General features: G+C 40.0%; 1 protein-coding gene across 1 annotated transcript; it reads right to left on the reverse strand.

The window, feature by feature from the left end:
* Window positions 1–5,951: 5,951 nt before the first annotated feature.
* LOC137912804 (succinate--CoA ligase [ADP/GDP-forming] subunit alpha, mitochondrial-like) lies at window positions 5,952–21,454 on the reverse strand. Its single transcript, XM_068756943.1, has 9 exons — window positions 21,379–21,454; window positions 20,280–20,380; window positions 17,529–17,645; window positions 17,123–17,335; window positions 16,586–16,643; window positions 16,396–16,479; window positions 14,351–14,502; window positions 10,207–10,395; window positions 5,952–6,338 (listed from the first exon to the last, which is right to left on the reverse strand). Exons 1-9 carry the CDS (start codon window positions 21,410–21,412, stop codon window positions 6,312–6,314), a joined length of 975 nt encoding a protein of 324 aa, XP_068613044.1. The 5' UTR covers window positions 21,413–21,454; the 3' UTR covers window positions 5,952–6,311.
* Between the last annotated feature and the right edge of the window lie 758 nt (window positions 21,455–22,212).

The raw sequence follows: 22,212 nt of genomic DNA on the forward strand, positions 1-22,212 counted from the left end.
AGGTTTAAGGCCAATGAAATTCTCCCATTTTCTTTCTTTTGTTGGCATCAAACCTGCAACCTTTAAATCACTGGAGATACCCTCTCAGCCTTTTTTTTAAAGTTGTTATATAGGAGCTGTTTCCTCTTTGGATTTTTGTCTACCTATCAACCTGTCCCTAGAGACTCCCTTCTGTACTTACCCTGGCACTGAATTTAATAAAGAACACAACACAGAGAAAATCTTATTGTGTAACGCCTGGCATTACTGGGTCCGTTGTTTTCACTCTGAGTGTGATGGACTCCAAATCAGTCGCTGGTAAGGGACCAAATAGGCTTGAAGAGGAGATTACTCCCCTTTCCGATGAGACTGGAAGCCACTATTTGTCAACATGTGATGCTCTTCAATCACTTCATCTAAAACACAGGTAGGTGTCAAAATCGATACGTCAATCGAGAGACATCTTGATGCAGCTTTTCCCAATAATTATCCTCTTCAATCATCCTCATGTGAACTGCATGTTACGACCTTTAGTGTCAGTGGAATTGTGCTTATGAGGTCCTTTAGGGATGTTAAGGCCAAGCTTGGTTATAAAAATCCACAAAATGGCAACAACTGGATCAATAAAACCGTGACACGGTCAAAAAAAATCATTTATATATAGGCTCCCTGGGTCCACTAGAAGGCTGAGCTTTATCTTTGAGTCTCTTTAGATTTAGAAAATTAACTTTATGATTTGCCTCATGTTCCACGGGATAGTCCTAGGGCATTGCCCGGAGCTACTAATCATGCTATGAAGAGATACATCAATCCTCTTGGTGAAGACATAAAAAGCTTGTAAACTGACATTTAAATAAGCACGAAAGGAGAAGAGGAGCTTTATTACACAACCTCATGTTACCTCAGTCTGATGCTTACAAAACTACAAAGCTGTGTAACACATCATGTTTTTCTGTGCAAGTGTGGGGGGCACAAATGAACACACGTTGATAAGAACGATGATGAGAGGATGGCATGCATGAACAAAAGCTGCACTCGTGCTGTGATTTCATGAGCTTGTCAGTCCTGCTCCTCCTTTTTCTTTTTTTGCAAATACCATTTGCAGCCGACAACGGACCGAAAGGCGACGCGTGTTCATTTTTGCAAAGCGTACCACAGCACATCAAAACTCATCTCTCCTTGGGATTATCCCACATTGCCGTCCTTCCCACTGGGACAAATCCTGATGAGGAGCGGCAATACCGACTGGATGGACATGATAACGCAGCGTGTGAGCTCATTATTAGAAACATTATATGGCTGGCAAGGGAGATGCACGTAAACTCGCTTGTCCTGTCTCCAAACTCAAGCGCATTCTCTGCTGCAAAGTAGAAACACAGTGCTGCTTCTGAGCATCAGACTCGACACAAAGAGGTTCCAAGTTTTACCTAATGCATTCAGCGTTTTTATTAATACTTTATAAATGAGTCACACGTCACAGTATCATTCATAGCACCTTTAAAAAGGCAATTCAAAAGTTCTTTATGCATAACAAATCAAAATACATTATAGGACAAGACATGCATGGGAGATATAAGACACATAAATAGGTTGCAAAAATGCCATAATCTGGTATTTAATTTCAGATTATTATATCGTTTCACGCTATTCACGTTTTGTAAGCCATCAGCAGTCATTATGTGCAATGATGAATGCTTAAAAAGTCATTAAATTTTGTGAAAGAGTTATCAATCAAGTCTGAACTTGTAAAGGTTAATAAGATGTTAATAAATGGATGCCTCTTTTTTCCAAACTTTAAGGCTTGAAAACTAAAAATCTTTCGCGTTCAGCAGATTAAATGAGCAAAAGGAGCTGACATGCATTCATCAACACAATCAATACACAATTTAAAATTTATTTTCTGTTCTTCTCATTGTCATGTGGTCGAAAAATGTGATGTCATTTGTTTATTCCATCCATAAATCCAAATGAAAAACATTGGAATCTGTCGCATGACAGTTGAATTGTTGTGTATCTGTCAATAAAATTAAAAAAGCAAATTAAATTCTGAAGGAGTATCAGAGAAAGAAACTATTCAGGATTACTGGAGATTATCCTAAAGGTCATAGAGGAGCTACCAACAATGTTTTTGAAGGTAATATTTAAAGAGAACATACCGGAAGTACAAATGTTAATGCTGGACTTCCCTTCTCAACTTTTACCTTCCCATAATTGATCTAATAATTATTTAACTGACGTGACAATAGAGAAATGTGTTGGCAATAGCTGTAGTGATGACAACGACAAGCATAACACAAAGTGACTTTGGTCAGCAGAAAATTACCATAACAATCACAAGATAGCAATAACCGTGTTTCAGAGAGCTCATCTCTTCAACAAAGAAATTGAACCTGAAGCTATTGATTGCTCCAAGATGGTGTGACCCTCGTAATGTGACTCCTTGACGATGAAAATCTATTCCTAAAAAGCGGAACCACCTTGTTATCAGCAATGTGGTTCCAAATTATTTGGTGTGGACACATTCTGATGTGTGGAAATAACGAATCAAAATTCAAATATCTACCATCAGAGCTTCTGGTAACCTTTCTTATATCGATGAAAACTGACCCAGGCTCATGGTTTCCACATGTTCCCTGGTCTGTGCTGCATAATGAGGTATAATAGTGTAATTGGTCTCTCTGCCAAAAAAAGCAAATAATCTATATCCAAAACTGTTCCCAAAATTACAAGTGTTAACAGCATATTGCAGGTCCATATTAGTCACAGACGTATTAAGCATTTAGGTATTAGTTACACTTGGGAAACCAAGGGTGCCTGGCTAGAAAGAAATAATTGTTAATTAATTATTTTTTAATAACTAAACCTAAGTGGATGAAAAACCTATCAAGAGATTTCTTGTATTTCCTGCCATCATAAACAAGACAAATAAAATATGTCCTGGCTGAACAAGAAAACAATCAACAGCTCACTGGTAAAAAATAAAATAATAATAAATAAAATAAAAAATATGGATCTCTGTTCCAGGATCCAAAGGCAGCCACTCCTGTCCCATTCCTTGCCCTCAATTCCCAAAGCAATCTCAAGCCAGTGGTTCTATTAACAATACTGCTTCATGCAAATTGCTACTGTCAAGCTCCTTGGTTTTATTTCTCATCCCTACCACTAGTCCCCAAAGCTTTAATGAAGATTGTCCAACCAGATCCTGCAGTGTAGGATCAACAGTCTGACAATGATATCCCATGTTTTCTGAAGAAATAGCCCAATATGTGACATTGAATGGATTCCCACTCCCGTTTGGGAGCTGCTGCCGACAAACCAGGGCATCAAAAGAACGAATGTAACCTGCACCTGCACCGCTTTTATTTTATTTTATTGTGAAAGAGCTAAAATAATTATCCTAATTGACAGGTGGCTTACTTGTGCAAAATGCAATGCTAATGTCCTACCATGCACAGTATTTTAGCTCCGACTCATCACTTGAAGAGTGAGGAAATTTAGAGTGATTTTTTTTTTTTATCCACCATTAATATAAGATTTATCTTGTCTGTTTCATTAGAAACATTTAATTAAGTGGCTGATTTACATGCTGGGCACTTTGGCACTGCTCAACCTATCCCCCGCATACATTAATCATAAGGTGTTGCAGTGTGAGCAAGGGCACTGGCAGAGTCCCCTGTTGAGTTCATTAGGACTGCCGTCTGCTCGGAGGAATAGCCTTAGCTCTTCAACTCATACGACTGACTTGGCTGAAGTCTGTGCTCTGCTTGTAATGAGCAGTGGCTTGCTGTGGATCAGTGGGTGTGTCTCAGTTGACCATTCATGAGTTTATAAATAATATATCTTTGCCCTGAAAGAATAAACTGTCAGCTCAAGGTTTCCAGTACTTTTGGCCAACAGGATGACATCAAAAGTGGAAAACACTTAGAATCAAAGCGTTCCTTCTTAGAGAGAAGATTGAAAATAGTCTTTTTGCAACAAATAACATCTGATAACTCAACAAACTGGTAATGCATTCAGCTCAAAAACAAGTTACAGACACCTCCGGCTTATTCCCTTCAAGGTGGATACTCTAGTATTTTGTAGGATTTCTGTCTACATGGCATTTTTTTATGAGCTTGATCAGTTCTACAGAGTAAGTTCAAGATATTATTTGACCTCATCAAGTAGTTATTTCAGGATATATGCATTCACAGTAAATTAAAACACTTAGACCTATAAAGAGGTCCAACATCTATAGTTCTTGGCTTCCTCGCAGCAGTAGGCCCCTCTGCGAATGATGGACGAGTTAGAATCTTGCTCATCCTTGCAGTTGAAGTGTGTCGGCGGACTAAGCGACTGCGATCAACAGGACGATTCAACGGTGTGCCTTGGATCCGCCGGGCTTGTCGGTACAGGAAATATGATCTGGACATGCACTGACTGCAGCCAACGCATTTGTCAGTGGAAATGTCTGCGTGCAGCTGGACTTCTGTGGCGGAGAGAATTGGGCTTCTCCCACACAATAATTTCTCCATCTCAAACTCCTTTAGGCAGAGGTTCTTGCATGTGGCCTGTTTTTTTGTTGCAGTCAAATCACTTTTCAATTTTGCACTCATGCAGGCAATGAAAAACATTTTGATTTAAGTTTTCCTGGATATGTTTGAAGACAGTAATGCCTTTATAAACTTTGTGCCAATTAATTACGGGTTCATGTTGTATGAAGACAAAAAAAACCACCAACAGGAAATAAAGTTCACATCTTTCTCCGTTACATATTACATACGAGTCAAGCCAAAGCACAATATGGGAAGTTGTTTAAGCAGAATCTTCTGGCTCTCTCAACAAGGAAGCTTTCTATTTCACTCAGTCATTATGTTAATTTGCTAATGCATATTAAAAAGCAATTGTTAAGAATGTTGACAGAAAATAATCTGTCTTGGTTGACTGCTGTGGCGTAGATAAGAAAATGCTGTAGAGTTGGCCAGTGAAGGCCATTATATGCTTCGTTACACTTTTTTTTCCCTCCTTGTGTGTCTATTTAAAAAACAATTCAGCAGGAGCACAAGTTATTGTAACCTTATCTTTACTTTTCGTTTGCCTCCACTCAGGCAAATCTCAGCCGCCTGTGTGCGTGCACCTCTGGCAAGTTTTTTTTTTCTCCCTATATTAAAGGCCAACTTGAAACCGACTTTTCTCACCGACATCATTCCAGCCAGAGATATCACCAGTAATTTCTCATCAGTCTGTCTGTTTTGTCCTCTACGTGTTACACCCAAAGCGAGTTTCGAGGACCCACACTTTATCTGAAAGGTCAACTAAGCTGAGAGGCTTTTTTTTTCCATTACAATTATTATTATTATGGGGGGCTAACGGCGGACATGTTGGACATTATAAAAAGCTAATCTCATTAAATGATTCTGAAAAATTCTAGTCATGATTTCCGAGAGGTCAAGTTTAAGACTGAAGATGTTTAATTTCCCAATCACAATGGGCCAAATAATATATAATTTGAGAATGTGAATTGAGCGGAATATGACGGTGACAGAAAGAGTCACTCGACCATGAATAAAATACTTGCTTCTGAACTTCCGCAGATGGAAAGCTAACCACCTAGGAAGATGCTCGGAGTCAGTTTGCCAAGCTTCTGTTTATTTATTCTGTACTGGAGCGTCCTGCACTACACCCCATTTAGACATTTCATTCAATAAGGAATTAAAGCAACACAAGTTAGAAAGCTCCAGGCTCAATAGGCTTAAAGTTTTTTCACCATTGTCTTTCTGTCTCGTTACTGCAAGCCATTTCTCTCCTGTGTAGCAGCTTATACAGTAGCTCATTTAAAAACAACCCAACTTCTGCATCCTTGTTCATGTTCGGATGTTATCAAAGTTTACATCGTGCTCGTTCACAAAGTCAGAAAGGCTTGTGCTATTATGAATCCAAGTGTTTGATGAATGCAAGTGGAGATATAGAAATAACACAACAGGACAATGATATGGAGAAAGATTTTCTTATTCAGGTGGACAGCCAGAGAAATGCTTGAGCACACATTTCAGTAGAGGACCACAAAAGTTACCATGACATTCTGCTTCAGCTGTAGATAGTGTGTAGAGGAAGATGAAACATCGACGAGGCTTTCATGCTGCGTACAATTAGCTATTCAGGATATCATTAAGACACAATGTCTTTGCAAGGTAGAGACGTTCATGGCAGAAATGACAATACAAAAACTGCATGCGAGCTTTGTGTTTGAAATAATCACGGTTTATTGTAAGGACAAATCCACCTCTGGGATCAGGCTGTTCATCTCAATTTTGAGGCAAGGGGTAAAAGGTCGGAGTGTCTTCTCACACAGCTTACAACATCTTCCTCTTCTCAAACTCCTGCAGAAAAAGAAGAAAGAAAATAAGACACAACATGAAATGAAGTGAGATAGACAGAAGGGAATGATTTATTCATGCAGAATTCACACGGCTCTGTTTTGATCCTGAGCACCAGATCCGCTGTTGAGGCAGGGAAACAGAGGCAGCTGGAGCTTTGGAGAGACTGTTTTTCCTGGAGAGTGCAAATCATGTAGCGCTGTACATGTCACTAAGTTGCAGTTGTCAACATTAAAAACAGCTCAGTTCGTGTGATTGATAGACTACACATCTGCAATATATATATATAAATAAATGGTTTATGAAAGGTCACATTTTCAGGAGTTCATCACCACACTGTGTGACTACAAATGAGAAAGTATTACGATAACCATTATAAAAGGATGTGACCGTTTGCATAATCAATGTAATAAAAAAAAATCACAAATGTGGGATGATAGCATGTCATTTTGAGAATTTTCTATTCCAGAGGGGGGGGGGGAAGACTTGATGCAAATGTTGTTTACCAGGTCTCGAGAACACACAAGTACTTATCCATACGACCCATTCCACGGTGGCATGCGATATGCCCGAAGGTCTACTGCCACCTTGAGGTAAAAAATATGTTCATCTTTTTAAATACTTGAGTGGCAAGCCTAAGAAAAATAAAATGAATGGGAAATACGGGTGAAGCGGTTGATTGGACTTTTGTGTCTCCTACTCTAGAGATTTTCTTTAAAAATAAGTGGAATAGGAGAGGAACAAGGATCACTCTTTTGGGCAAAGCTATAACAAAAAAATGAGAAGACAAAAAAATAAATAAAAGACAGGATATTCAGCAAAGCAAGAGGAGGGGGGTCATCTGTGACATGCAGATGGATGCCACGACCGGGGTAACTCATGGGTAGAAGTCAGGAATCATAGAAAGCATAAGCAGCAGCATTGTTGTTTTTTAAGGGAGGGACGGGGGGGGGGGGGACTAGCAGTCTTTTGTGACACATATTCACCATCGAAAAAGGGCGACGGAAAGCGAAAGCATGATTTGAAAGAAAATGACATCACCTGCTGGCAATGACAACAGGTTTGACACACCTGGGGTCAGATGTAGATGTCAACAACTGCAAATGCGGAGTGTGTGCTGCCTTGAACTTTGGAGTTTTGAATTTATTACACACGTAAAATAACTTCAGATGAAATACACATGCACAGGCTTCACTGTGAATATTTAGGGGAAAAGGATAATGCTATCTGCTGTTTGAGTTCCAGATATTCTGTAAACACATTGAGGTTGCACAATTAATCTACCGTGCATATTCATTTCCCTGATAAGCATCAGGCAGCTTTCGATACATTGTCCTTGCACCAAAGGCACTGGAAACCCCTTGGGATATCAGTGCAAGTATTATATGCAATGTTAAATGTTAAACTCCCTTTAAACATGACCCAACAAGATATATTTTGAGCAATGAGTGAGTCTTGACTCCAGCATGAGGTCAAACAGGTTCTGCATTTTTTTTCCCTTCCTTTGCTCTCTGGGCTTGAGTTGGGATTATTTGACCCAAAAAAAAAAAAAAAGATGTCACGCACGTACGGTAAATGTAGCAATCAGTTTGCTTGTGTTAGTATATGATTCAATCACATCTATCCCGATTCAAAGTTGTGGGGGTGAAAGTCAAAGCAACTAAATTTGAAAAGAGAGAAAATAAATCATTCAGGCTGTTTAAGTTTATTATGGTCATGGAAGCAGATGGAATGTCCGGCAGCCTTTCATGTTTCAGTCTTTAATTATTTGCTTCATTGCTGTGACAGATACTACCTGAGAGAGAAATAAACGCTTTGCCATCAGAGAAGGAAGCGCAGGGTCTGGATCGAAAGTAACAGATTTCTTGGTACCATTGCTGCCCAACCATTCAAGCAAACCAGCCTGACTGCCCTAGGAGGAGAATGGGGGGGGGGGGGGGGGGGGACCAGGATGGGAGCAATGCTTGTCCAGCTGCTCCTGGCTAATGTCCGGCCACAGCAAAATGAAATGGACGAAAAAGGACTCAAGCTGGCCAACCCATGAAAAAGCAGAGACAGTTGTGCCCACATTTCTACAGAGATCCATCTCCATAACAACATCCCAGATCAAGCTGTTGCACAGGTGGAGCCATATTCTGAGCGAGGGGAGGCGGCCTGTGCGTTTGCATCGATGATGTTTGATGATCAAATGCAAAGTTGATGAACAACAACACAGTCCACATTTCAAACTATAATATCTTCAGCATTTTATAGTGGCCATTGTTATTATCCAAACTCAAGAGCATGGAATGTTCTCCTGGATGCAGAAAAGCACATGTAAACAAGGAGCCGTGTTCAACTGCCGCACTTCTCATTTCATTCTGAATTGAATCATCTGTTTTTATATCCAAGCATCTGTTGTCCTTGTGCAACGCAATATTGCACAAGGACAAGGTGTGTTTTAATGCCGCGCCCCATTTCAAACCAAATTAAGAGCGTCTGTATTATAATGGATAGTTTAACTCTGAGGACAAAAAGGTCATCATCAGTGTTCTATTCAATTAAGTTCCTAATTTGTATTGTAGCCTAAACGCCACAAGGTACACAATGTAACGTACACTCGATGACTAATGTACTTGCAGCTTCATGCTCCTTGTTAGGAATGAAAACAAACAGCCGTTTGGACCATGATGAAATGAAGGAACGCGCAGGCTGGACAGGGAGGTCATTAGCTTAGCTTATTATGTTGCTACCAGAAACCACCCAACTGTATCTTCATGTATAATTGAAGAATTCAAATTAAACATGATGACACACGTATCGACCTTTTTTTTTGCAGATGCAGGTCTTTACCACTCCTGTCGAGGCTCAGTCACAGCAGAAACGTTCTGAACCTCCTGGAGCAGCAGAACCTGGGGGTGTCCATCATTCCATCCCCAGAGAACTATGTCTGCTTACATTTATGAATCTGATCATGGTGGTCAGTATCCTTAACAGAGATGGATGGACACAAGCCCAGCAAAACGAGCAACCCTGTTGCACACGTTTCATTGTGGCATGCGGTGAATATGAATTAAAGTTCGAGGTAGGAGGAGGGTACGTAAATCTCTATTCTCAAGCAGTTGTGCCGGCAGCGCTAATTAAATCACATGAAAGATGAAAAATGGTTGTAATACATGCGCTCACTTTTTACACGTCTTGTTAAAGGTGCTTTCCTAGAGATACTGTAAAATTCAAATCAAAAGGGCAGAGGTGCGAACTCCGCCACTGTCAACAAGCGTTTATTAAATTCTGCCCTAATGCTTTTCTCTCCAGCACATTTTGAGTTCAGCCTTAACTTGTACTCCAGCTATTTCCATTCCTAGAAAGCCCTGGAACTGCTCGGAGAAGACAGATGGTGCTCCAAGTTAACAGTAGCACAGGATATTTGGTGTAAAGACAAAAAGTAGCATTATAGCATTCATATTTTTACAAACATTATACTGCCATTACTCCTAATTAGTTATGCTGAAAGTCTGCTTATTCATCTCTATCTCGTTGTTGGCAACTGTTTTTCAGCAGTCTTTAACAGATGAGATAATCTGGATACTACTCTACAACTCTAATCTCTGATGAAGACACGTGTGTCCTTAATCAGTTTATAATTCTGAAAGTGCAAAAAAAAAAAAGATTTTGTATTTTGGCATTTCCGATGGAGATGAAGACAGACAACAACCAAGTCAGAAATGGATGAGATGACTGGTTGAGACTGCTTTCATAGTGAGTGATGTTCATATTAAAATCAAGGCTTGATTCAAGTGTTAAAAGGAAACACGCTCATAAGGCAGAATGGCCCCTCTTAAGTGTCGTAATATTGTCCCCAATAATATGTTGTTGGAACAAAAGGACTCGCCTTGAAAATGGTGCTGCCAAGCTGAGCTGGGGACATGCTGACAACAGCTCCAGCTGATTGGAGGGCTGCAATCTTCTCTTTGGCGCCACCCTTCCCTCCAGCGATGATGGCACCGGCGTGGCCCATCCTACGGCCGGGTGGAGCAGTTAGCCCCGCAATGAAGGACACCACTGGCTTTGAATTAGAACCCTGATTGTAGGAGAGGGAGAGACAAACAAACGTTGGCGCAAAATGGAGGTAAAACATGGACGGGAAAGGAGAAGAAGCTCGAGGGGAGACGGCGCATGAGAGTGCGGATAGCAAAGTGACAATGTGGATCAACAGTCGGAAAGAAGCGAGCAAAACAAGGGAGGGGAAATTGAAATGAGAGAATTAGTATTTAGCACCCGCATTTTATTCATTCATTAGAAATGTAACACCCCGTGTCCTCCCATTACAGAACCCCCCATGGAAACAGGCTTGTCTAAGCAGCCATCTTCATCTCAGCCTGCAATATTAAAACAAAGGGTCAATCAAGCCATTTAATTGCATGGGTTGCTGTATGACCAGATAGGGGGCTCGGGCTCCTGCCATTTTATATTATCTCATTTCTGAGACGGTAATTAGTCATGCAGTCACTGATTAGCTCAGCGTCTGTGAGCTGCGTGCTCATTGATGGATGTTCCATTCAACAGTTCGGACCATTTTCCAAGGTGACCAGAGCTAATAATTCATCTTCAGCAACAACATCATAGCCACTGTCTGCACAGCTAAGGCTTCGCACTTAACATAATTGTAGAAGACACACACAGAGACACACACATGCACAAAACGGCTACCATTTCAGCAACAATCTCATAAATTCAGACCCCACTCCAGACGGAGCAAAATGGAAGTCATTCGAAGAAAAGAAAAAAAAAAAAAGAAGAAGATGACTTTCAATAATTAAGACTAGCAAGATGTATATCAGCTGGGGAAATGAGGACTTTGGCTAGAAATGCACCGCTAATGAGACATAAACACTTGCACAGTTAGCAAGGAAATGAAGAGAGGGACCATCACTTTTAAGTGCTCAGAGTATGTTGCAGGCATCTGTTCTGGGCTTTGAAAGATTTTTGCAAGTACAAAACAAATTAGCAACGAACCTCGCTCGTTATTCAGAAGTCAAATCGCATCTTGAACAAACAAACCATCCCTCTTGTGAACCAAGTGTTAAACCTGCCTCAAACGAAAGTGCTTTAATTACTCTATTAATCCCTGCCTCTCCGGATACCAAGCACTTGCATTTCATACCGGAGTCGTACAGTCGTCCACCTCGTCACAATCTTTTAGCTTCAACTGTTACCGGGTTCAGATGCATTACCTTAATTATGAGGCCGATAAGGTAGCTGGCTCTGCGTGTGCCAACCTGACAGCGGCGTTTTGTTCCGTGAACACAGAGCGGCAGGCTTGCATGGCGGGGAAATAAATTCACAAGCTTAAAAAACCAAACCGAGACACTTTAACGCCCCAGCAAACATAACAGGTAAGCATGAATAAATCTGATGCGTCCACATACACATGGAGCTCACCGACACCCCCCTACCCTTGGTCTACAGCCTGCAGTTGTCGTCAGTGCTGCTTCCACAGACTTACAAGGGGTTTAAGTTCAGCGGAGACAGACTTGTCCGAAATAGGAAAAGAAAAAATCAGTAAATCTCTACGGGAGCTTAGGCTCCGAATACTCCACCCTACTTGATATGCATGAAGCAAATTGTAATACGGTTATTCTGCGTGAAGCCTATTTCTGACTTCAGAATCTCAGGTGATGGCAGGCAGCCCTTTGATACAGGTGACTTTTAAGACCATATTATGTTAGCAGACGCTGATGAAGACTGAACCTTGAAATATGCTCTGCATCATAAAATCTGACAGCAGAAGCAACGTGGAAAGCAAAATGTTGTTTTCTTAAGTTACACAGAATTAAGGCACCAATAGACAAACAGTCGGCTGTAAATCAGCTCTAACACGGATACTGAAACGCAAAGCTTCCAAACCTTTAATATCCCAGTTTCTCATAAAGGCTTAGCATATTTAATATTATTGGACACAAATGCACCAGAACACAGTTTTGGTGTTCATTGTGAGCGAAACTGTAAAGTTGATATTAATTTATATCAGGCTATGAGTGATGGCATCGAGCATAAAACAGTTTTATGTCCCGATTTGGTTTATTGCTGTGGCGAGTTCATCTCATCGTCATCACGTGGCCAGGGCTCAACGTAACACGGTGTCACGATACCATGGACTTACTACCATCCTTATGTTTGTCCTATTTATTTTTGAAAGGTTATTGTATTTTGCCCAAAACAAGCATCGTGTAAATGATTTTCACTTCTGCTTTTCCACTTCGCGGGTCACGGGGGTTGCTGGAGCCGATCCCAGCTTGTCATGGGCGAGCAACTGACTGAGATCAGCGTGTCACCACAGAAAGCAAGAAGTTTGGTTTTTTTAATTAACATTTCTGACTGAACAGTATGCGAGATCTGCTCTGTAGGGTAGGGGGGGGGGGGGAACACTGCCGACATTTGTTCTCTAAATGCAGGAAATGGTTTTCCACCAAGTCGAAGAAATGAATAAGCTTACTGACTTCCTTACCCAAGTTCAAGCCTACAAAATCCATACATAAGTAATGTACTGAATTTTTGGATTTTACAACCGGCCAAAGTGCTACATAAAAGCACAACTACTGGGAATCATCGTCTTGATAAATTAGAAGAGCTGTGACATTGCAGCAGAAACAATAAATCACTGGCTTGCCAATTTTTTGTCGCTTTGGCTGAGCTAACGTGCTGCTCTTCTTGTACCTTTTACATTAACAGAAAATTTACACATCGGCGTTGCCCTAGGTTAATCTGTTAGTGGTGTGAACTGAAACGTATTGAAATTAATTTAACTCCAAGGTTAAAAAAAAATATATATAATCTTTCTGCAGACTTGATCCAAACTTATCGTATTCTGCTTGATGTGCGACACAAATGACTTCCCACAGAGGCTCTGCAGCTCACTCCTACGCCCCGCTGGGTCCCCCCCCCCCCCATACAAGTGCTTCATTTAGACTATTCATTGCCGTCAACACTTGGGTGATAGGCTGGCTGGGGGTGGTGAGAGAAGTCATTTTCCTGAGATGCCAGTGGGAGATTTGCATGCATTACAGCAGCTGTGAGTAAATCATGTCAATTTCTCATCTCAACAACATCATAAGCATGTACACACACACTAAGAAAAAAAACACAGCACACACACACTCACACACGGCTTCCCATAGCTGGCCAAACAGCTGACAACTCATTCAAGTCCAGCCAGATAGCTTAGAATGCCAAGCTGAATATGATAAAGTAACAGTTGTGATCATCAAGTCGTAATTTACTATGCGTTTACATTTAACAACCAATCACCTCCTGCCTCAAAGCAACATGCTGTGGAACCTCGGTTCTCGAACACAATGCGTTCCGTAATACTCAGTTAAAAATAGCTCTGATCAGTTGGGAATATGTGTGGTTTTAAATATCTAGTAATGTTTATTTCAATAGCAGCGTGAAAATGAACCACAGAGAAAAAATAAAATAAAAATGTGCCCTGAAACGTTGGACAAAACGTTTCGCCATGCTTTCAGACAACCCCAGCTGGTTAAGCCCCCCACCCACCCACCCACCCCTCACCGGCTAGTTAGTCCATATCCTCACAGAAAGATTAAAAGCCATCTGCAAGGAGCAAAATGCCAAGTACAAGCCTGCTGAAGTTAAAAATGTCAATTACAACTTCGGAGCAACTTGGCTACATGAGCCAATCTTCACCCGCTGCTCTTTATCACATATGGGCATCAGAAAAGGGTCACTGCTCATCATCGCCGCAGAGTTCTAGAACATGCCCTTTGAATCATCCCTTCATCCCAGCTGTCACTCTTTGTATTATACAATTGACACAGACAACCAAGAGCGAAAGCCCGAGGCTGTGACAAAAAAGGAGCTAAACTTTCACAGACTTTCAACTTCTGAGAGATTTCAAGGGCATAACAAAGAGCCAATTTGAGAAAGGGTGGTACACACTCATATCCGCAGAGGGGTAGCAGCAATATCAAAAGAGTGGCGTAAAACAATGGGTGTTCAGTGCGTTATTTTCTTACAGAGTTGTTTTGTTTGAGGTACTCTGCCGCATTCTCCTCGGCATTCCCACCAATTTCTCCAATAAGGATGATGCCATCCGTCTTGGGATCTTGCAGGAACACCTCTAGACAGTCAATGAAGTTTGTACCGTTGAATGGATCCCCGCCAATACCTAAAAAAGATCATTGCTGTGAGCATTTGAGAATCATATTGACTGTTGTCATGGAATAAGAAGAAGCTTTGCTTGATATTGTGCGATATCTTTTTCAATCCAGCACTCAAATACTTTGTCTCATCTATTTTTGTGTAAACCAATTACATGTTTTTTGTTTTTATATTTTAACTACATTTTCAATTTTTTTTTGTCAATAAAGTTGTTCCATGTTCATGTAAAAACACAGCTTTAACACGATAAAGCGAGGAAGCAGGCCTGAACACTCCCCAGAACCACTGTAGATGATCAACTCTTACTTACACACATAACAGACAAAAATGTTAGATTGTTAATGTTGTTGCGGTCTGCTTTATAAAAGAAAACATATCGTGAATACTTTTCATGTAATATTATTCAACTTTATCTCATCTCAATCTCGCGCGATGTCTCGTCTCGTGGTATTTGTGTCTCGTCCCACCCCTACCATCCAGTCCTTTGATAAAGACTTCCTGGTTGCAGATAAGTTGCCTGAAAGGAAACCGTTTGTAAAATAGTTACATAATTATATTGCCGGTTTTGCCCGTGGTATCGTTACAGCATGTCAGGAGTGAGTGAAGTAATTAAAGCGGACGAATAAATATATGAATGTATTTGTTCACAGAAAATTACAGCTTCAAGCTGTGTTGATAATTCAAAAGAGATGTCAGTAAATTAGAGAAAAATAGTGCAGGAGAAAAGTGAAGTAATAACAGAATAAGCACATCAAGGGATTTTCCACATATCCACTAAAAAAAACCAAAAACGAGCCGGTCGTGTTCGCTTGTAATTCATATAGAGATGAGAAATAAGAGGAAGCTAAAAAGCTTTTATTAAAATCGATAACTTATTAATGGCTAAAGATGTTAAAAATATATTCATGTCATACATTAAAACATGGTCTTTCCATTAAAACCTCGATGTTTTAAAGCAGTAATATATTGCAGAAGCTCACTCTTACATTTTGGTGCACCAAAAAGAACACTGATGTTCTGGAGACGAAGGGCACTTTCCTCAAGAAATTAATTGTAAGGAAAAAGAGTTGAAAGCAAAGTTTCCGTCTTTCCCCGTCGTAGCCACTCGATTGTTCTGTTCAATCCCATGAGAGGAACTGTCTCAGGTACGTTCATCACTGGGTAAGTGCTTTCTCAATACAAAGTGCGAGCGCTATTCTCAGAAAACATCACCGCCTTTCATTGCAAAGTGAACTTAGATCACCTTCCTATGTCTCGTCAGTCCAGTAAGATGTTAATGCGAGTCTTGTAAAGGTGAACATCCTTAAAGCTAAATGAAACTCAAAAGCTCTCCCATTTCAAAGACTGCCTTCTTTTCCGAGGGCCCACCCTGCGCCACGATCTACCGGTTTTTGCGTGGTGGAGACGTTTAGATTTGTCTTCCCATACCGGCATTACGGACACCCCTCGGCAGCTGAGAGGTGAGAGGGAAGCATCTCAATTTCTTTTGATAGGATACAGAAAAATAAAGAAGTTCTCCGGTTGTAAAATAGCTTTAATTAAAACAAATTGTAGTTCTACTTATTATTACAACTTCTGCAACCATAACACTACAGCTTTTATTATAATGACTTTATGACTAATCAACAGATAAACTTCAGCTCCAAGTGTTGCCATGCAACAGGCATAGCATGTGAACGAGGAGCAAGGACAGCAAGAGCTGCTGAAATTCTCTATAGACTAGATCGTCCCACTTCACAGCACTCAACGCAGCCTGGCGCTACTTTCAGGGGACGAGGCTCCTGAAGTTGGACACAGCTATATTTTCTATGACTGTCTGTAAAGTGTCTTCAATGATTTCTTCAATTGACTCACGAATAGAATATTATAAAAGGAACAAGACAGACCGATGGGAACTCACCAATGCAGAGCGACTGTCCCAAGCCGACTTGTGTAGTTTGGTGCACGGCTTCGTAGGTAAGGGTCCCCGATCTAGACACAATGCCTTGAGAGCAAAAAGGGGAAATATAATATTATTCCTTCTGAAAAGTCCATGTTTAGCAATTCAAAAAAAAAGTATTTGATTTCACAGATTAATTAGTGAAGCTCACCAATTCGTCCATTTTTGTGAATGTGGCCTGGCATGATCCCAATCTTGCATTCTCCAGGCTGAAAAAAAGAAAAAAAGATCAAAATATTTTGTAAAGTAAAATTTGCATCCATATTACTGGACAGATTGTCTCCAGTTTAACATGTTTTTAAGCGTATATAAGTTCGTCTCCATAGCAGACGGTCATTTATTTAACTTTGTCCTATGCCAAAAGCAAAGAGGAAAAAATAAAGATTTACTCACTTCACACATTTTATTTGTCACAAAAGAAATGTTGCTTTATTACAACTGATGGCAATATTAAAAATTCTAACTTTATTCTTAGCAATATTCTTTTTTAATGTTCTGCAAGTATTTAGCTGACTTACATTCAGACCTGAAAAAGCTAACAGAATATCATTATTCATTAAGAATGGATTGCGCCTGGAACCTTGAGAGGGTGTTTGTACTTGCAGCTCACTCTCTAGAGCCAAATGGTCTGTGCGAGCACGTGGGTGTATATGTGCAAGAGAGAGAGATAGTGTGTGCGTGAACTTACATTGATGACTCCTGGGCAATTGGGGCCTATTAGGCGGGTGGTGCTTTGGCGCAGGAGCTTATGTTTGACTCTCACCATGTCCTGCTGGGGGATGCCCTCGGTGATGCACACCACCAGAGGCATCTCCGCATCGATGGCCTCAATGATGGCCGATGCTGCAAATGGAGGAGGTACATAAATCACCGTGGCATCTGCCCCTGTGCCCTCCTTTGCCTGGAGTGAGAAATGAAGGTATTGATTGTGTATTACAAATGGAGATTCTACAGTTATGAAATAGTGCCACCTAATGTTCAGTTGAAAACCATGTGGAAAAACCTTCAAACGGTCCTTCATGGGATATTAGCAGCAGATGCATGTCACACATTTGCCAGTAAATTTAACAGATTTTAAAACTGGTCATACATACCTCCTTCACTGAATTGAAGACGGGCAGGCCAAGATGAGTCTTTCCGCCCTTACCGGGGGATACACCGCCAACTAACTTGGAGCCATAGTCAAGAGACTGCTGGCTATGAAATGTTCCCTACAAAGCAAACGAGATCCGTATGAATACGAGCATCATGAAACGCAGTGCAGCCACTTCTGGAGGATCATCAACGCGATAGCATTGCAGACAGGGAGGAGGGAACATGTACCGGCATGCTGCCATGCAGGATTAATCGTTTGTTCTGAGCAGAGGCAAGGATACAAAATTGAATCAGGATTCTCCAAGTATTTGGACATGGTCTTATCAGGTAATTAATGAAGCAAGGCTAGTTTAATGTCAAATTTTTTTATTTTTTTAAAGCACCTCTTGAATATTCTTTTTATATCATCCAGCACTGCTTAAAAGATTATCTGCCCAGAAAGACTGTTTACATGTTATTTGAACTCATAGGTCACTTATTCCTGAAATTCATTTGCTCCAATCCAAAATGAGGTTTCATCATTTCACATGAGAGTTTTGCTCACCTAATGTCATCGTTTTCTTCACAATTCACAATATCACATAGATAAGGAATAGTTTGGTATGGGCGAGCTGCATACATAAAACACAAACTATAGCTTCAGCTTTAAATGTTGTTACTGACCAGAAATGACAAATCTTGCATAAATAAATTTAAGAATTTGAATATTTCAATCAATGTCAGATTCAATGAGGAGCTAAAACAAGCTGATGCACAACATACACTATATGAGATATATATATATATATATATATATCCATTTGTAGGGAGTGTGATAAAATGATGGTTTTCAAATCTTAAAAACAATATAAAAAAAGTCAATTTAGGCATTAACACATGTAGGAAAAGAGACACTGTTGGTAATCTCACATGACTCCAACATTATTACTTTGTTTTCATAGCGTTCTGTTTGGTACACATTCAGCCACCAAGCTTCATTTGAAATAGAAAAAAAAAAAAGAGAGAGCAGCAATAACACTAAAGGGAGTGGAACGTGGGAGGTGAAATCATCAGTGATCTTCGGTTGCATCTTCCAAGAAAATGTGATTCAAACTCGTTTCAAGTTTCAACTGACTTTTCGCTTGAACAGAGGCCATCAGTCTGCAGGCAGTTTATTACAAACGAACGACCTTGATGTAAACTTGTAACTAGCTTGTTGAGAGGAATCAAACTGTCCATGAGTATTTTTTCTTTAATCCAGAATTGTAATGTGCTTCTTCACCTTGCTAACTTCGCTAATTTCTTTTTTGCCAGTGATTATTATTATTGAAAGTGTTGGGGATAATAAATTTGAAAAATTGCTTGCTTATCAAGGCAAAAAGACACCACTCTGTGCACTCAATAGCCCCTGCTTCATTTCTCATCCCTTTCTAATTACCTAGAGTGTTCACTGGAACTATATTTAACAACCTTTTATTATGTTGAAGAGAAAGCGGAGAAAAATGAAATGTGCGCAAGGACAAAGCAGGGGTATATATATATTGTCGAAGTCTTCATTTCTGGCTTATTGAACATGATTGCCCAAATTTTTTATTCTCCTTGACTAGACAGGGTTCCAAATGAATCACCAGAAGTTTTTCATGCCATCTAAAAATAACAGGATGAAATAAAAAGTTGCCAGACAAATATTATGACTGAGTAAATGTAGAAATAATTAAATTCTACTGCATGAACCGTATCTACGTGAAGGGGAGATAAGGGTGCCTGAGCAAAACAATTATCATCGGGGAAACGCATCCAAAATAATTCCCTCTAAACAGGAGAACTTTAACGGTTTCTAGGTCCACACAAAACGAACATTATACGCTGCACCCTGAACGTATTTGAAACACATTCTCTAATGGCATAGTGGGTAGCATTACCTTAGCCTCCAATATGACAGGAGGGATTCTGGGAGTTAAGATGCATTAGAATTTTCCTTTCGACGACCACATAACACAAGCGTCCGTATTTCTGTCACCCATGTAACATTACAACAATAAGGCACAGCAAACCTCTCAAAAATACGCAGTCAGTTACTCGAGTAATTTGCTCCAAGCTAAATTAATGCAATGTCAAGAGGCTGACTTTAATGTCCTGTAAAAAAAAAAAACATTTTTCCTCAAACCCCTCATGAACGACTTGGACAAATACAGCGACTAATTTATATCAGTGTCCACTGACTGGAGGATACGCATTGCATGCAGCATTTACACAGATCATTAACTAAACTTGAGTGAGTAATTTAATTCTGGATGTATCCATTGTGCAGTAATTATATAAATGGTACTTGCATATACATCCATTACAATCAGAATGATCGTTAGTCATTATCCATAAGAACAAAATTACGACGGAGTATTAGGGACACAAATATTTTTTTTTAACACATTACAAGATTAAAGTCGTACTATTACGACTTTTATAACATAAAACAATTTATGATATCCATCACCACCTAAAACTGGTGCCAATTATGGCACCAATTAAATCGTTCCACCTTTAGACAATTCATTCATGCCTCCGCCGCGATCATACGGCACACAGTTGGTGAATCGCTCCGCATGCGTCATCTGCTTTGGAGCAGCAGTGCTCGGCCTGCCGTCTTCGTGTTGGAGGAATCTCGTGTTTTCAAAATTAACATAATTTTTTTTCCCCAGCCCTACGTACGAATAATAATAATAATAATAATAATAATAAAGTGTTTATGGTAATACGTTGTCAGTACAAACCTGCTTTCCTGTGAAACCTTGGCAAATGACCTTTGTGTCTTTGTTGATGTAGAGGTTATTTCTTGTCCCGGTATAACAGTGCCTGACTCCACTCTGCTGCACTAAATTGAACAAGACAGAGGGAAACAAACATTTACTCGTGCAAGAAAAATAAATCTACAGTTTAAAATTTCACTTTAGTTCTTAAACATAAAAACGACTTAATAAAAGACCAAACACTTGCAGACTTGTATTTTTTTAAATGCCAATCTGATTTTTCTCCATTAACAGATGAACGAATACCCTAACCGAACGCTGATACCTGCACCTTCAACTGGAGGCCATCCTTCAGTGCCTTAGTCTCCCTTAAGTTAATTACTCTCATTTATTCAAATAGCAAATCCCTATATCAAAATAGAGCTGGTTCAACTCTGCAAAGGAAAGGCATAAACAAAGGCCACCTTCAATCTTGCAGAGCAGTAGTGATAAAAGTCTTGGCATCATCCAAAGATTTGACAAAATAACAGGTTGTAATGCGATACAAGACGGGCTCCTTAATGCTTTGACCTTTGGTCCTCCGAACATAACAAGTCTAAGACAAGTTAGCAAAGCCAATGTACAAAGTTCAGTTGCCTATTTCGGACAAATGTGCTGACAAAGTGACAACTTCTAAACTACTGTTAAATCGCAACATCGATCGTGCCACCTAGTCCGGTCGAATGGCCACATCCACTTTGACTTCAGATCATGCTCTGGATCTCAGAATACCGAGTGACCACTTATCCGAAATGAAACGTGAGCTGCTCCACGAAAACAACGTCGAGCAAGCGAAAAAGACAGTAACGAAGGAAGGTGACACATTAACATTTGTCGGGTGACTGGCAGGGGATTATTCGCATATTTCTGCGCAAAGCTGACAAGTTGTCATTGAGTTATAAAAACACAAACTAGTGCAAAGCTAAAGAAGCTAACGAGCTCGGAAGCTAACTGCCAACCAGCCAAGAGGAGATTTGCTAACCAGGCTGTGATTGAGCTAAAAGACAACACAGAGCAAACAACCATGCCCCCTTTTGCAGCCACTAAACTGTCAAATTAAATACGTATTTACTAGAATACTTACAAAGCAGCCTGGCAAACAACCTGCTATGAGACATCTTCGGTCATTCGCCAATGACACTTGAACCAGAGGGCCTGCCACACATTTTATAGTTGACTACTAATATCCTTATGAAATATATAGCCCGTTTTAGAATTAACTTCTAAATATTTCCTAGGTTCAGATTGAAAACTCATATTTCTCAATGCCTTTATGGCGGATTAATTGTGTTTTTCTGCTACAGTATGATATAAATAACGATAGACACTTGAATTATATCAGGCGAAATAGTTGAACGCTTCTACTTGCATTGATTTCTGGATACTGTAGTTTTCTACGAGATGCATTCCCAAAATAGTTTCAGCACTAGAGGGCGCATCAATAACATTGATTCGCTTTTTAGTAACTGTCACCTTGACTGTGTTTAACTAATAATAGTTAGTTAAAAACTGGAAATTAACTTTTGGCATCTATATTTACAAAAAAACACATAAATAGGCAAATAGATGGGTAAATAATAAAGAAATGTCTAATGAAATGCGCAGCACTGTCGAGTTGACCCCTTATATATTATTTTTTAATAAACGTATTAGCGAGAATAATTATGTAGAATGTTGAACCATAGCTATCATTTATTTAAAAATCTTTACGTCTGTAAAATCCAAAATATACGAGGAGCACTGAAGTAGGCAGAGATCGGCAGATTCACGCTGAATTCAAGTTGTCCAATCAGGAACCACCAACTCTGCCGACGCTGATTGGGTCACGCTCTCTAGAGTCATGGGCAGCTGCTACGTGGATTCGCGAAAATATTAACGCACTTCCGTGAGCTGTTTCCCAAGTCTTACGTTGATTATC

The sequence above is a fragment of the Brachionichthys hirsutus genome, unplaced genomic scaffold, assembly GCF_040956055.1.
Source record: "Brachionichthys hirsutus isolate HB-005 unplaced genomic scaffold, CSIRO-AGI_Bhir_v1 contig_247, whole genome shotgun sequence".
Taxonomy (NCBI): Eukaryota; Metazoa; Chordata; class Actinopteri; order Lophiiformes; family Brachionichthyidae; genus Brachionichthys; species Brachionichthys hirsutus.